Source organism: Lonchura striata, chromosome 17 (genome assembly GCF_050655825.1).
Source record: "Lonchura striata isolate lonStrDom1 chromosome 17, ASM5065582v1, whole genome shotgun sequence".
NCBI classification, from domain to species: domain Eukaryota; kingdom Metazoa; phylum Chordata; class Aves; order Passeriformes; family Estrildidae; genus Lonchura; species Lonchura striata.
This window is the reverse complement of record NC_140719.1, coordinates 2,146,013-2,159,358: the sequence shown is the minus strand read 5'-3', so window position 1 is coordinate 2,159,358 and position 13,346 is coordinate 2,146,013. Positions and strand designations below refer to the sequence as shown.

The following is a 13,346-nucleotide window of genomic DNA, read 5'->3' as shown; positions in this document are numbered from 1 at the left end:
CTTCCTTCAGCTCATCCCACTGTGTGACTCCTGTCAAGTGTCCTCCACTGTCAGACTCCTCCTGAGTCTGACACCTTCCTCTGACTAAATCAGATCTGACCTCACCCTGCCCAGGCCCCTGCTGAGGAAATCCATGTGCCCTTGGCCTTTTCACAGAACACCACCAGCCATAAGGAACTGTTTGGTGGCCTTTGATCCAAGCAGCAAACAGCTCTGAGCTCCATTCCAAGGGCAGCTGGGGTGGCACCAAGCAGAGCTGGATGGAGGTGGAACAGGGAGGTGCAAAGGAAAAGCTGCTCAAACAGAAAATCTGGGCTATCATCCCACATCCATGTGCCCAGCCCACGGCAGGTCTGCAGCCACTCCCTGCTGAGGGCCCAGCTGTGACATGGATGGGGAAGCAGCTCTGGGATGCATTTGGGACCAGCTGATTGAACAGACCGGGAATTCTTTCCTGGTTCCCTCGAGAATGGACAGAGCAGTGCCTGGCACCCACAACTGTGGCACCTTTATCCCAAAACACTCATCAGACACCTCCAGGACCTTCTCCTCAGTGGGCCACCAGCGGGCAGGGCTGGAGGCTGAGGTGGCCACACTCCATTGTCTGGTTTAGATCAGCAGATCACTTTCCCGGAGGATCCTCCCGCAGAGTTTCATCCCCGTGCCCACAGGAGCAGGGAACGGGGTGCTCGAGCTGTTCCACCCCACCTGGGCACTGCAGCCCTTTACAGCAGCTCGTGGGATGATTATTCGTTTCTTTAAAAAAATACGTGTTTATTTAAAACAAAACACTCGGCAAGGGAGCGATCACGGCCATGTTAACCAAACATAAAATGCGAAAATGCAACAGCTCAGAGGGGGGCGGCGCGGCCCAGCGGGGCCGGGGCTGCCCCGTCAGAACTCGAAGGTGCCGAAGTGCGCGGCGCGGCCGCCGGCCTTGGGCTGCGGCTTGTACCCGATGCGCTCGTTGATGAGCTGCTCGCGGCTCTTGTGCTCCGTGCCCAGCGCTCCGATCGCCGCCGCCTCCTCGCCGCCCGCCGCCGCCTCCGCCTCGTCCCGCTGCTTCCTGCGGCTCTGCGGGCGAACGGCCGGTCAGGGCCGGGGGCGGGCCCAGCCCCCCGCGCCCGGCCCCGCGCGCACCTCCAGCTCCTTCCGCACGCTCTCGAACTCCTCGATGTCGTCCAGCTTCAGCTCCAGCCGCGTCGGCTTCCGACGGAGCATCGCGGCCAGAGGCGCCGCCACCCGCGGCGGCACCGAGCGCTCCGCCCTCAGCGGGCCGCCCGCCACAGCTCCCGGCGTGCCCCGCGCGGCCCGCCCTCAGCGGGCACCTCATCTCCCGGCGTGCCCCGTGCGGCCCGCCCTCAGCGGGCACCGCGCCTCCCGGCGTGCCCCGCGCGGCCCGCCCTCAGCGGGCGCCGCGCCTCCCGGCGTGCCCCGCGCGGCCCGCCCTCAGCGGACACTACACCTCCCGGCGTGCCCCGCGCGGCCCGCCCTCAGCGGGCACCTCATCTCCCGGCGTGCCCCGCGCGGCCCGCCCTCAGCGGGCACTTCATCTCCCGGCGTGCCCCGCGCGGCCCGCCCTCAGCGGGCACCGCGCCTCCCGGCGTGCCCCGCGCGGCCCGGAAGTGGCCGTGAGGCGTTGGAGCCCGGCGCGGCGGGTCTCTCCCCGTTCCCTTCTCTGGTTCCCGCTCCCCTTCCGGGCTCTTTTCCGTTCCTGGGCTTGTTCCCGCTCCCGCCATGGCCGCCGCGCGGGCTCCGGCGGCGCGCGGTGCGTCCCGGCCCCCCGAGGTGAGTGTGCGGAGATGGGGGCGGCCCCGGGCCTGTTCCCCGCGCGGCCGCGGCGTCGGCGGTCGCGCCTGCTGCTGCTGTGTGGGATTTGCGGTGCTCCGGTGACACCGGAGCCGTTCAGGGGAGCCCAGGGCTCGGTGCTCTGCGTTCTCACCCGGTCCTGGCGCCTCCCCTGAGGAGCCGCTCGCTTTGGGCTGGGGCGCGGCACCGCTCCGGGCTGTGCCGGTGCAGGAGGACGAACAGCTCCGTGTTCCAAAGCTTTTTAAAACATACCTCTGCAGATAATAAATAAGAGGCACCCAACGCTGCCTGATGGCAGCATTTCAACGCGGCATTTTGCTCTTGTGCTTCGGCCTTCGGGCAAAAACCTCAAAGTCCGGCGGCTGCTCCGGCCCTGGCGGTGCCCAGGCCAGGCTGGACGGGGCTGGAGCAGCCTGGGGCCGTGAAGGTGTCCCTGGCACGGCAGGGTGGGATGGATGGGCTTCAGTTGCCTCCATCCCCAGCCGGCGTGGCACCGAGAGGCTGTATGTGTGCACGGTGCCCGTTCTCCTGGCACAGCCGGCTCTGGCACAGCCGGGCTGTTAGCTGCCCCCTGTCCCAACCCCTGCTCCTCTGGCTCTCCCTGCAGCCCCCCAAGGCCAAGCCCGCCGAGGAGGCCGAGGCTGCCCCGGCCAAGCGGGCGCCCATCTTCTACGGGAGCCTGGAGGAGAAGGAGCGGGAGCGCCTGGCCAAGGGCGAGGCGGGGCTGCTGGCCAAGGAGGCCATGAAGGCTGCCATGGAGGCTGGCAACATCAACATCAGCAGCGGTGAGGCTCTGCAGACACCCCTCGTCATCCCTGCCCGCAGATGTGGCACTTGAAATGCCTCTGCTGGCTCTCTGGGCATCGCCTCACAGCAGTCAGGGTGGGAGGCTCCGTGCTTGGATCTCTCCAGGGGCTGAGGGAGGGGTGCAGCGTCCTTCTCTGGGGACATGCCACACCCTGCTGTGTCACCTGCTGCGGGTGGCCCCGCTGTGGGTGATGTGCAGAGCTCCCCGGCTGGCCCTGGCCGTGCTGCTGCGTGTGCTCAGGCTGTGTGTGTGTGCCAGGGGAGGTGTTTGACCTGGAGGACCACATGAGCGAGCGGCAGGCCGAGGTGCTGGCGGAGTTCGAGCGCCGCAAGCGCGCCCGGCAGATCAACGTGTCCACGGACGACTGCGAGGTCAAGGCCTGCCTGCGGGCCCTGGGCGAGCCCATCACGCTCTTCGGAGAGGGCCCCGCGGAGCGCAGGGAGAGGTGATGTGTCTGCAGGGATGGCCACCCTGCAAATCCCGTGCCACTGCTGTGCCACAGGGCAGCTGGCAGAGCTGGGGGTGCTCAGGCTGGGGAAGGGAAGGCTCCAGAGCCTGCCAGGGCATCAAGGGGCTCCAGGAGAGCTGGAGAGGGATTGGGGACAAGGGATGGAGGGACAGGACACAGGGAATGGCTCCCACTGCCAGAGGGCAGGGATGGATGGGATGTTGGGAATTGGGAATTGTTCCCTGGCAGGGTGTAAGGCCCTGGCACAGGGTGCCCAGAGCAGCTGTGGCTGCCCCTGGATCCCTGGCAGTGCCCAAGGCCAGGCTGGACGGGGCTGGAGCAGCTGGGACAGTGGGAGGTGTCCCTGCCATGGCACTGGATGAGCTTTAAGGTCCCTCCCAGCCCAAACCAGTCTGGGATTTCTCTTGTAAGAACCCTAAGGCAGAGGGAATGTCACAGTGATGTTTGTCAGGTGAGCTGAGAATCCACTGGCTAAATCCAGCTTCATGACTCCTTCCAGGTTAAGGAACATCCTCTCGGTGGTCGGCACAGACGCGTTAAAAAAGACCCGGAAAGATGATGACAGGTCCAAAAAGTCCAAAGAAGAGGTAAGGGTGTCTCCTGTCCCCTGACAGAAGGGAGGGATGTTATATCCATCTCTGATATATCCTGCACTCCTGGCTTTGGCCAGCCTGGGAATTCTCATGGTATCCCTTTAGACTTTTTTCATGTTGCCCATTTCACCAAATCCATGGCAATGTTTGGTCTCAGTGAGAAGCACCAAGTGTGGTTTTTACTCAGACTCAGCTCTGTGCTGCACTCACTGTGCAAACCAGGAGAGCGGTGGGCTGTGAGTGGGCTGAGAGAGTGTGGGCTCTTACCTACTGTAGCACGTCCCTTACTTTCCTTCACACTTGGGAAGAAAAAAAAATGTTCCTTCTGCTGCATCTGATTCTGCCTTTGATTGCTCTTTCTGCTTGTGTCTCTCTCCTGAGTTTCTTTTACCTTATTATTTTTGAGCTTTACTGTAAGAAATAATTTCTGCAGCTCTGGGCTTTCTCTTTAGTGCGTGATGTGTAAACAAGGAGGGAGTTACATGTCTGTAAATGCAGATGGGTCAGGGTTCAGCTGGAACATTGAGAGAAGTGGCAGCATGGCAGGATTGGATCTGTAGGGCAGAGAGTTTGATTTATCTCTCCAAATCCCTTTTCCTGGGGCTCAGTTGTGTAGAAGGCCCTTAAAAAGAGGCCAGAGCACAGCAGGGTTTGGGGGCAGGTGCTGGGAGGAGCTGAGGGGAATGAATGCAGGGGCAGCAGCACCAGGGCTTTTCCATTCCTTTTATTCCTGTTTTTACAGTATCAGCAAACGTGGTACCACGAGGGCCCTCGCAGTCTGAAAACAGCCAGGCTGTGGCTGGCCAACTACTCACTCCCCAGGTGAGAGAAAACAGAAAACATTTGTCAAATCCAAGTGCAAATCCCACTGTGGGCAGCACGGGAAATCCAGGGAGTAGGGAGGGAGGCCCAGTGAGCCCAGAGCTTGAGCTCTCAGGGACTGATCCAGAGAAGAGCAGGGAAAAGGCACTTCCAGCAGCAGGGAAGGGGCAGTTCTGGGGGTTGTCACCCCACCTCTGCTCTCCCCAGGGCAGCGAAGCGGCTGGAGGAGGCCCGGCTGCTCAAGGAGGTTCCTGAGGCCACCAGGACATCCCAGAGGCAGGAGCTGCACAAATCCCTGCGGGTAGGTTTGGCAGCTGCTCCACTGCTGTGCTCACAAGGTTTGGCTGATCCCCCAAAGAGCCCAGCAGGAATTCAGCTGCCTGAGGGGCTGTCCACATGCACAGCAGTCTCTGCAGTCTTGGGAAGTTCTGCTTTTCCTCTCCTTCCCTGTGTCTCTGACTCCTTCAGAGTGCTCCAGGGAGATGTAATTTGTCACTGTGCGTGGCAGAGCGTGCAGAGACATCCCTGTCTCACCTTGCCACTCACCTGTGAGGCTAAAGGAATATATTCCTGGCTCTGGCTGGGGAGCCAGGGAATGCAAGGGAAAAGCTCTGGGTGCTGAACATGGTTGAGATGACTCTGAGATGCCTTTTCTGAGCATGCTAAGCCAGATTCCCAGCTTAACCAAACAGAGAGGCTCAGACACAGTGTGTGCTGCCCCCCTAATCCTGTTTACTCCAGAGGATTTACTTCTCCCCTCTGCCCCGTCTGTCTGGTTGGATTCTTTGGCTGAGTTGTGGACAGATGCCAAACTCCAGCTGGTTCTGTCAGAGCTGCAGCTGCAGAAGCCTGGGGCTGGGGGGGACACGTACCATGGGTGGCCCTGGGGGGCTGAGCTGTGCCCCCAGACCATGCTGGGCCCTCTGGGCCAGGCTGGCCCTGGCCCTCCTGCCTGGAGCTGGAGTGGCTCTGAGGCAGCATCTCCCTTTGAAGGTGACTTTCCAAGGGCCTCTGCCTCCTGTGCACATCTGCCTCCCTCACCTCAAGCTTTGGCTGGGGATAGCTCTGGGCTGGTTGTACTTCAGTCATTTATTGATGGTTTTCTTTGTATTTCTCACAGTCCTTGAATAACTTCTGCAGTCAGATTGGGGACGATCGCCCGCTGTCCTACTGCCACTTCAGCCCCAACTCCAAACTGCTGGCCACAGCCTGCTGGTGAGCCTGCCTTGGCAGCACTGCTCTGGGGGCTGGGAGAGCACAGGAATGGTTTTGGAGGCTTGGGAATCCTGAGAGGCTGCTCTGAGCTCTTATCACCTCAATTTAGCGCTGAGCAGAGATTCATTGATCTGAGCTGGTTGAACAAGGAACATTGATCTGTCCCTTGATGTTCTTCTCCACTGACATCCATTCCTTGTTTTTCACAGGAGTGGGCTGTGCAAGCTCTGGTCTGTACCTGACTGCAACCTGGTTCACACCTTACGAGGTAGCGAGGGGCTCTCACTGGGGCTTTTGGTTCTTTTGTTCCTCTCTGTGCTGAGCTCCCACATCTGAATTACTTTGTGGTTTAAAATGCTGTCTTTGGGCAAATTTTTGTCATACTGAGAGCATCCCTTGGCTTGGGAGCATGGGAATGTGTCATAAAGTGAGAAAGGGAGACCTGGTCTTTAGCTCAAACCTCAGCTCCAAGTTTGCTGTTTCTGTTTCTGAGCAGTTTGGTTTGGTTTCCAAACCTGGTTTGAGTTACTTGAGTTACAAACAGCAGCAGTTTTGGGCAGGTCACTTGACAACAGTGAGTTTCTTTGAGTAGTGGTCACAGCTTGGGCTAAATACAGATGTGAGGACAAATCCTTTGATTCATATGTTGAATTTTGTCTGCACTTTGAGGGTTCCACACCTTCATTCTGGGTGCTCTGTCTTGGGTGCTCCTGGAAGTGCAGTTTGGCTGGGGGTGACAGGGCAGTGTCACCCAGCACTGAGGACATGGTGGAAGTGTTCACCTCCCTCACCAGTGCCAAGGAAATGCTGCTGTTCTGAAGAACTGTGGCAGATTCTGAATCTTGTTTTCCTTGCCTTTCAGGACACAGCACCAACGTGGGGGCAATCGTGTTCCACCCCAAGGCCACGGTGTCCCTGGACAAGAAGGATGTGAGCCTGGCCTCGTGTGCAGCTGATGGCTCTGTCAAACTCTGGAACCTGGAAAGGTCAGAACTGTTCCAGATGTGCACAGCTGGGGTTCATTCCATGTTCCTCCAGACATTCACCATCCTCCTGCCAATATGACCTTTCCTTGTAGTTACCCCAGTGCACTCCCTGGCCTCAGTATGTGCCACCCTCTTCAGCAGGAAGAGAGATCACCCTGATTAGGGAGCCAAGGTGAGGGAGATTGTCAAAGGGATTGAGGCAGAGTTGCTGCTGGGCATTGGTGAACTGCTGGGGGTGATGGATGGAAGGTCTGGGGACTGTTTCATTTTAACAGCTCACTTAGGAGAAAATTGCCCCTCTTGGATATTAATAATGATTTTTTGAGTGGCTGGAAAGCACCAGGATTTGGAGAGGGATTGAACAAATACACAACCAGGCATAATAAGTTCTGCCTGTACTTCAAACAAGTGGCTGCCACTGCACAGAGGAGCTCTGGCAGATGGGCAGCACCTCTCTCAGGCCTGGGAAGAGGAGAGTGGTTCAGGTATTGAGCCTCAGCATCACCTGATTGAGAAGTGGAGCCTGCAGGGCTCCTGGGAAGGGCCGGCAGCTCCCAGAGCCACAGGTGTTTATCCTTAGCTGAAAGTCACAGTCTCTAACAGCAAAAGTGCCCCTGTGCAAAGGGACAGGGGGGTTGTTGTTCCCATGGTCACATGGCTCTTGTGACCATGTCTCTTAATTAACCTGTTGGAAAGAAATTCCAGTGCTGTTCAGATTGTGTGTGAATGCTCCTGACCTGCTGCCTGTCATTCTGGGAGAATAAATATTCCCTCCATCCTGTCTGCCTGCATCCTGCAGATCAGCAGGAGTTGCTGCAGTTCAGGATGTTGTGTTCTCAGAACTCCCTGCAGTAGTACAGTACTCTCTGTGCTTTGTTTCTGTACTTCCAAAAGTGTTAATGAGAAGGGCCTTGTTAATTTTCATTAATCATCATCCCAGGAGAGCTTTACAAACAACAGGAGTTGTGGAGAAAGGGCTTCACTCAGAGCTTTGTGAGTGTGACCCAAAGGCAGGATTCAGAATCATTGGCTTCAGCTCTGATCTTCCTGCCGGGTTTGATTTCATCAGCAGAGCTTTTGCTGCCATCACAGCGTGTGAGCAAAGGCCTGGCTTGAGCCAGACCCCTGTGGCCAGTGGCCAATGTTTGTTCTGTGTTTCAGTGATGAGCCGGTGGCAGACATCGAGGGACACAGCATGCGAGTGGCCCGTGTGATGTGGCACCCCTCAGGGAGGTTCCTGGGCACCACCTGGTACGGACACCTGGGCTTTGGCTTCCAGGAATGACCATGGGCTGCCCAGCTGGTGGCCCTGTGGTGCCAGGGCTTGTCCACAGGGCAGGCCTTGGCCATTGGTGACCACAGCTGGGCTGTTGCAGTGTCAGTGACAGCAGGCCACTGGGATTCCTTTCCCTTCCCTGTGTGAGACACTGTTGGTCTCAGGTGGGAATAAAATGCTCCCAGAGTTGGTGAAATAGCCTGTTATTCTCCCTGGAGTTAATGGAGACCAGGAGAAACAGCCTCAAGTTACACCAGGAGAGGTTTAGGTTGGATATTGGGGAAAAACATCTTCACAGAAAGGGTGGCCAGGCACTGGAAGAGGCTGTCCAGGGGTGGAGTCACCATCCTGGAAGTGTTCAAAAAACACCCAGATGTGGCATCTGGGCACATGGGTTAGTGGGGAATGTGGTAGTGCTGGGTTAACACTTGGACTTGATGGTCCTGGAGGGCTTTTCCAAACCTGGGTGACTCTGATTTAAGGAGTGCTGTGACTCTGATTTAAGGAGTGCTGTGTTCTTGCAGCTACGATCACTCGTGGCGCCTGTGGGACCTGGAGGCACAGGAGGAGATCCTGCACCAGGAGGGGCACAGCAAGGGGGTCTACGACATCGCCTTCCACACCGACGGCTCCCTCGCCGGCACCGGGTGAGCTGCCCTTGCCTCTGCATGAAGGCCTTGCTGTGACAAGGGATTTCTGCTGGGGGATTGGCTTCCCACTGCCAGAGGGCAGGGATGGATGGGATACTGGGGAGGAATTGTTCCCTGGCAGGGTGGGCAGGCCCTGGCACAGGTGCCCAGAGCAGCCGTGGCTGCCCCTGGATCCCTGGCAGTGCCCAAGGCCAGGCTGGACAGGGCTGGAGCAGCCTGGGACAGTGGGAGGTGTCCCTGCTCATGGCCAGGATGATCTGTAAGGTCTCTCCCAGCCCAGCCCAGTGTGACCCTGTGCTTGCAGAGGCCTGGATGCCTTTGGCCGGGTGTGGGACCTGCGCACGGGCCGCTGCATCATGTTCCTGGAAGGGCACCTGAAGGAGATCTACGGGATCAACTTCTCCCCAAACGGGTAAGGAGGGAGCTGGCACTGCTGTGGGAGCTGTGAATGTAAACTCCACTCTGTAAACACTGCTCTGCCTCCCCTCCTTGGCAGGTACCACGTGGCCACGGGCAGTGGGGACAACACCTGCAAGGTGTGGGACCTGCGGCAGAGGAAGTGCATCTACACCATCCCTGCCCACCAGAACCTGGTCACCGGCGTCAGGTTTGAACGTGAGTCCCTGCTGCTCCCTATCCCTGCCCCTCCAGCAGCTCACACCCACACCTGCCGCTCAGCAAGGCCTGTGCTGGTGAGCAGGGATGCCATGTTTTCGTTTGCAAGCCTCACTTCTCCCCTTCTCTCCTCCTGTGCAGCCAACCACGGGAATTTCCTGCTCACAGGCGCCTACGACAACACGGCCAAGATCTGGACCCACCCTGGCTGGTCCCCGCTGAAGACACTGGCAGGGCACGAGGGGAAGGTGATGGGCCTGGACATCTCCCTGGATGGGCAGCTCATTGCCACCTGCTCCTACGACAGAACCTTCAAGCTCTGGACAGCCGAGTAGCTCAGAGGGGCTGGTTATGGACTGGGACGGGGACATTAATGACTTTTGGTTACTTTTTTATATTAAAGAAAAAAAAAACAGGAATCCAGTGTGTTACAGCAGCTGCAGTCATGGCTGCTCTGGAGGTTGGGTGTGTTTGAAGCACCACTGTTGGCCCAGGCTTGGTTGTTGTCAAGTTTTGGGGGTTTTCCCACATTTTGGACTGTTCTTATGCTGCAGGTACCACTTTCTGCTGTAATTTTGATCCATGTACTTCTACCCTCCCTTCCAAGTTCAGCTCCCAGGTGTCCTCCAAACATTTGTAGCAAGCACAGAGCATCTCATGTTTGGTGTGTGGTTCAACTTCTGTTACTGCCCTTCTCACCTTCCTTTTTGGTAGGAGTGCAGTTTCAAACTTGATTTGCTTTTAGAGAGAGAACTGAGAGGGAGAGGCCTGTGGTTGCGCTCTTCCCCCTGCCTCCACATGGGTGTCTCTGGATGGAGATCTGCATTCCCCTGGATTCACTTACAGTAGATGTCCAAGGCCAGGGAATCTCTTCTTTTTCAGGTACCACCTTGTGTCCCGCTCCACGAGTTGTCCCATGGACTGGGTGTTGTAAATCCGTGTCAGCATCTCCTGTTTCGGGTTTGCTGTGTGAAGTCACTCCATGTAGGATTGTCTTGTTCTGCCCTGCCCTGGGGAGAGCTTTTGTACTTGTTTGTTGTTTAAATAGAGGTTTTGCAAATAATGTGCCCTGGAAAATCTAAACAGGTTTTGAATGTGTGTCCTGCACTCTGGGTCTCACAAGGAATGGAGAAATTACAGGAATTTCACAATGCAAAGTTTGATTTCTGCTGGTGTAAAAAACAGCTGAGGAGGGGTGAGGTCATTTGCGTTATTCAGCCTGGAGCAGGGGAGGCTCAGGGTCTGCAGCTCCTCCCAAGGAGCACCTCTGATCCCTAATCTGGGACAGGGACAGGAGCCAGGGCACGGCTGGAGCTGGGCCAGGGCAGCTCAGGCTGGAGAGCAGGAAAGGTTCTTCCCCCAGAGGTGCTGGCACTGCCCAGGCTGCCCAGGGAATGGGCACGGCCCCGAGGCTGCCAGAGCTCCAGGAGCCTTTGGCCAGCGCTGCCAGGGATGCCCAGGGTGGGATTTTGGGGGTCTGGGCAGGGACAGGGGCTGGGCTGGGTGATCATGGTGAGTCCCTCCAAGTCAGGAATTCTGTGATTGGATGAAAACCTTCAGAAATAAAGAGATGACAGATTCACCTCGCTGTTGTCAGCTGGAGAGCAGCTGTCTGTTCCTTGGGAACATGAGCACAGTCCTTCCAGGAAAAATACGATGGAATGAGAGGCCAGCAACGACCACAGAAGAATTATTTCATTGCAGTCTCGTCTGGTCCAAGCCCAGGTCCAGCTGTGTGTGCCCAGCCTGGTGCTCAAGTATCTGTCCCTTGGTCCTGATGTCTCATCTCCTCCCTCTGCCCATCCCGTGCCTGTGGCTGCAGGGAGGCTTTGTAAGGAAAATGCAGGATGTCAGTGAGGAGCAAGAGCTTGGCCTGAAGGCTCCCAGGGTTTGGCTTTTCTCCTGCACAGCTCTGATGCCTCCCTGTCACCCACAAACCAACCACCGAGTCCCCCAGCCCTGCTGCCACATCCCACAGGCACAGAGTCCCTGCTGCCCGCCGTTAGGGCAGCTCTTGGGGGTCACGTCCCCTCCCTGGGACAATCTGTGACAGGGAGTTCCGGTGCTCAGAACGCTGCCACCTCCTCCTGGACAGTGTCTGACAGGGGTTCTGGTGCTCAGAACGCTGCCACCTCCTCCTGGACAGTGTCTGACAGGGGTTCTGGTGCTCAGAACGCTGCCACCTCCTCCTGGACAGTGTCTGACAGGGGTTCCGGTGCTCAGAACGCTGCCACCTCCTCCTGGACAGTGTCTGTCAGGGGTTCTGGTGCTCAAAACGCTGCCACCTCCTCCAGGGCCGGCTCTGCGCCGCCCCTCACCCGGAGCACATGGATGCCGGAGTTGGAGCTGGCGCAGAGCAGGGTGGAGCTGTCGCAGGCGGCCAGCGAGGCCAGTGAGCCCGAGCCCTCGAGGCACAGCGTGGCCAGGCAGGCTGCAAGGGAAGGGACAAGGGAGGGATGCTGGGTTTGCTGAGCCACACCAATCTCCCACCTCTGCTGCCTGGATCCACACATCCAACACCTTGGGATGGGCCCCCGTGCATTGCCCAGTCAGGCCGTGGCTGAGAGGGATCCAGACTGTGGTCAGGCTCTGTCCCTTCCCAGAGGAAGCAGGGCAGGATGGACCTAGAGCCTGCACTGGGCAGAGCTGCAGGGCTCTGGAGCCATTTCCAACCTACCTTTTTCTCACACATTTCTTACAGTTTTCCTAAGGGCTGTGCTACACTCACCACACGGTTTTGATGAATCTCCAAATGGGAAAGAGAAATAAGATTTACAATATCCAGTGCCACATGAGCCTTTCTGTTTGTATCTGTTATTAAACTCCCTGAGACAATTTGTGCAGAGACCCCAGCCTCAGGCTGAGCTGCAAACAGAGCTGCACTTGGCCTGGACCCACAGGCAGCTGCCTCTCCTGGTGACCTGCACCCTTCCCAGAGCAGCTGGATTATGGCTCACCCAGCTGGGAAGGCAAGAGGATCAAAACTGCTGCCGGCCCCACAGCCACCCTGGGTGCACAGGCAGCAGGCAAAGGAACGGGTAAGAGAACAGAAGGTCCTTCTCTGCAGGAGAGCCCCAGGTTTCTATTTTCATCCCATCTTAAATAAATTCCCTTGGAGAGGGGCTTAGCCCTGGGGAGTGTCTAATGCTGTGAACCTGAACAGCTCCCAAGAGGTCTCTGCCTGCAGCACAAGGGTTACTAAGAACCTGCTGCCATGGCAGGGCTTGGCAGGCAAACAAACCCCTTTGTGTCCAACCCAGGGAGGGACTCGCCCTCACCACCAGCTTTAACCCCAAAACGCCCACGATTTCCCTTCAAGAGGACACCCAGAATAAGGGTGTTGGCTAACCATCCCTCTTGCCCTCAAGTACAAATTCTATTCCTTACAAATGTCTACTTGTACCTGCAGAAATCTCTGAAGTTCCCCTGTACTTTTTTCTTTGTATCATTTGTCCTTTCATAGCTTAACTTGGATGTATCTTTAAAAGCTGTCTGGTAGTTGTTCCTTTTAGCTGAGGAAGATCCCTGTCATCTCTGACATGCAGCTCCTTCTTGTTTGTTGAGCCCTGGGTTTGCTCTGGGCCATTTCTCCACCCTGCCCTGCAGCTGGCTTGGAGTAAACTCCAGAGATTGCAGCAGTCACCCTGCCCATCACCACGAAGAGACAGAACTGAGGGAAATGGGTTTGTATCCAGGAGAAAGGAAGGTGGAGTGGGCAGGAGCCTCCCCTACCTGCCGTGTCCTGGTCCCAGACCTTCACCGTGCTATCGCTGGAGGATGTGGCAATGCTGGGGGCGAGTGCAGGGCCCCGGGGCAGGAAGACACACGCAGTGGTGGTCTGGAAATGTCCTTTGTACTCACACACTCGGCCCCTGGTCTGCCTCAGGTCCCAGAGCTGCAGGAACAGGCAGTGGTAGAGCCCCAGCTCTGCCAGCACAGAGATGTTTTACTGAGACAGGAAGGTGGGTTGGGATAAAAGAGCTCCTCAAAAATCCTCAAAGGCCATGGCTACTGCCCTTGTCCCTGCTCATGCTCACAGCCCTGGAGAACATCAAAGCTCAAAGGATTTTCAGCACTGGTGACTGAGCACATGGCCACACCCA

General features: G+C 57.4%; 3 protein-coding genes across 14 annotated transcripts in view; 1 reads left to right on the top strand and 2 right to left on the bottom strand.

Moving 5' to 3' along the window:
- Positions 1-753: 753 nt before the first annotated feature.
- On the bottom strand, positions 754-1,294 carry CDC26 (cell division cycle 26). The gene is made up of 2 exons (XM_021533735.4): positions 1,141-1,294; positions 754-1,074 (listed from the first exon to the last, which is right to left on the bottom strand). The coding sequence occupies exons 1-2, from the start codon at positions 1,219-1,221 to the stop codon at positions 895-897; spliced, it is 261 nt and encodes an 86-aa protein (XP_021389410.1). The 5' UTR covers positions 1,222-1,294; the 3' UTR covers positions 754-894.
- Positions 1,295-1,483: 189 nt separating this feature from the next.
- On the top strand, positions 1,484-10,326 carry PRPF4 (pre-mRNA splicing tri-snRNP complex factor PRPF4). Its single transcript, XM_021533713.4, has 14 exons — positions 1,484-1,788; positions 2,417-2,594; positions 2,876-3,062; positions 3,586-3,673; positions 4,422-4,501; positions 4,709-4,802; positions 5,622-5,716; positions 5,926-5,984; positions 6,579-6,702; positions 7,864-7,953; positions 8,503-8,625; positions 8,933-9,040; positions 9,125-9,243; positions 9,385-10,326. The coding sequence occupies exons 1-14, from the start codon at positions 1,738-1,740 to the stop codon at positions 9,576-9,578; spliced, it is 1,590 nt and encodes a 529-aa protein (XP_021389388.3). The 5' UTR covers positions 1,484-1,737; the 3' UTR covers positions 9,579-10,326.
- Positions 4,388-13,346, bottom strand: part of WDR31 (WD repeat domain 31) — an 18,737-nt gene continuing 9,778 nt past the window's right edge. For 8 of the 12 annotated variants that reach the window (XM_085593721.1, XM_085593722.1, XM_085593726.1 and 5 more), the window contains one exon: positions 11,535-13,138. In XM_085593721.1, the coding sequence (XP_085449847.1) occupies positions 12,752-13,138 (387 nt within the window). In that variant the 3' untranslated portion in view covers positions 11,535-12,751. Of the gene's footprint in view, positions 13,139-13,346 lie in introns of all 12 variants that reach the window. The other 4 variants (XM_031506345.3, XM_085593718.1, XR_014958768.1 and 1 more) reach the window with 3 other exon arrangements.

What these genes read in the sequence shown, in the direction of transcription:
- CDC26 (XM_021533735.4), bottom strand. Translation starts at nt 1,221, where the DNA reads ATGCTCCGTCGGAAGCCGACGCGGCTGGAGCTGAAGCTGGACGACATC. An exon ending in GCGTGCGGAAGGAGCTGGAG is followed by an intron (nt 1,075 to 1,140) that starts GTGCGCGCGGGG and finishes GTTCGCCCGCAG; the next exon opens with AGCCGCAGGAAGCAGCGGGA.
- PRPF4 (XM_021533713.4), top strand. Translation starts at nt 1,738, where the DNA reads ATGGCCGCCGCGCGGGCTCCGGCGGCGCGCGGTGCGTCCCGGCCCCCC. An exon ending in CCAAAAAGTCCAAAGAAGAG is followed by an intron (nt 3,674 to 4,421) that starts GTAAGGGTGTCT and finishes CTGTTTTTACAG; the next exon opens with TATCAGCAAACGTGGTACCA. An exon ending in ATCAACTTCTCCCCAAACGG is followed by an intron (nt 9,041 to 9,124) that starts GTAAGGAGGGAG and finishes CCTCCTTGGCAG; the next exon opens with GTACCACGTGGCCACGGGCA.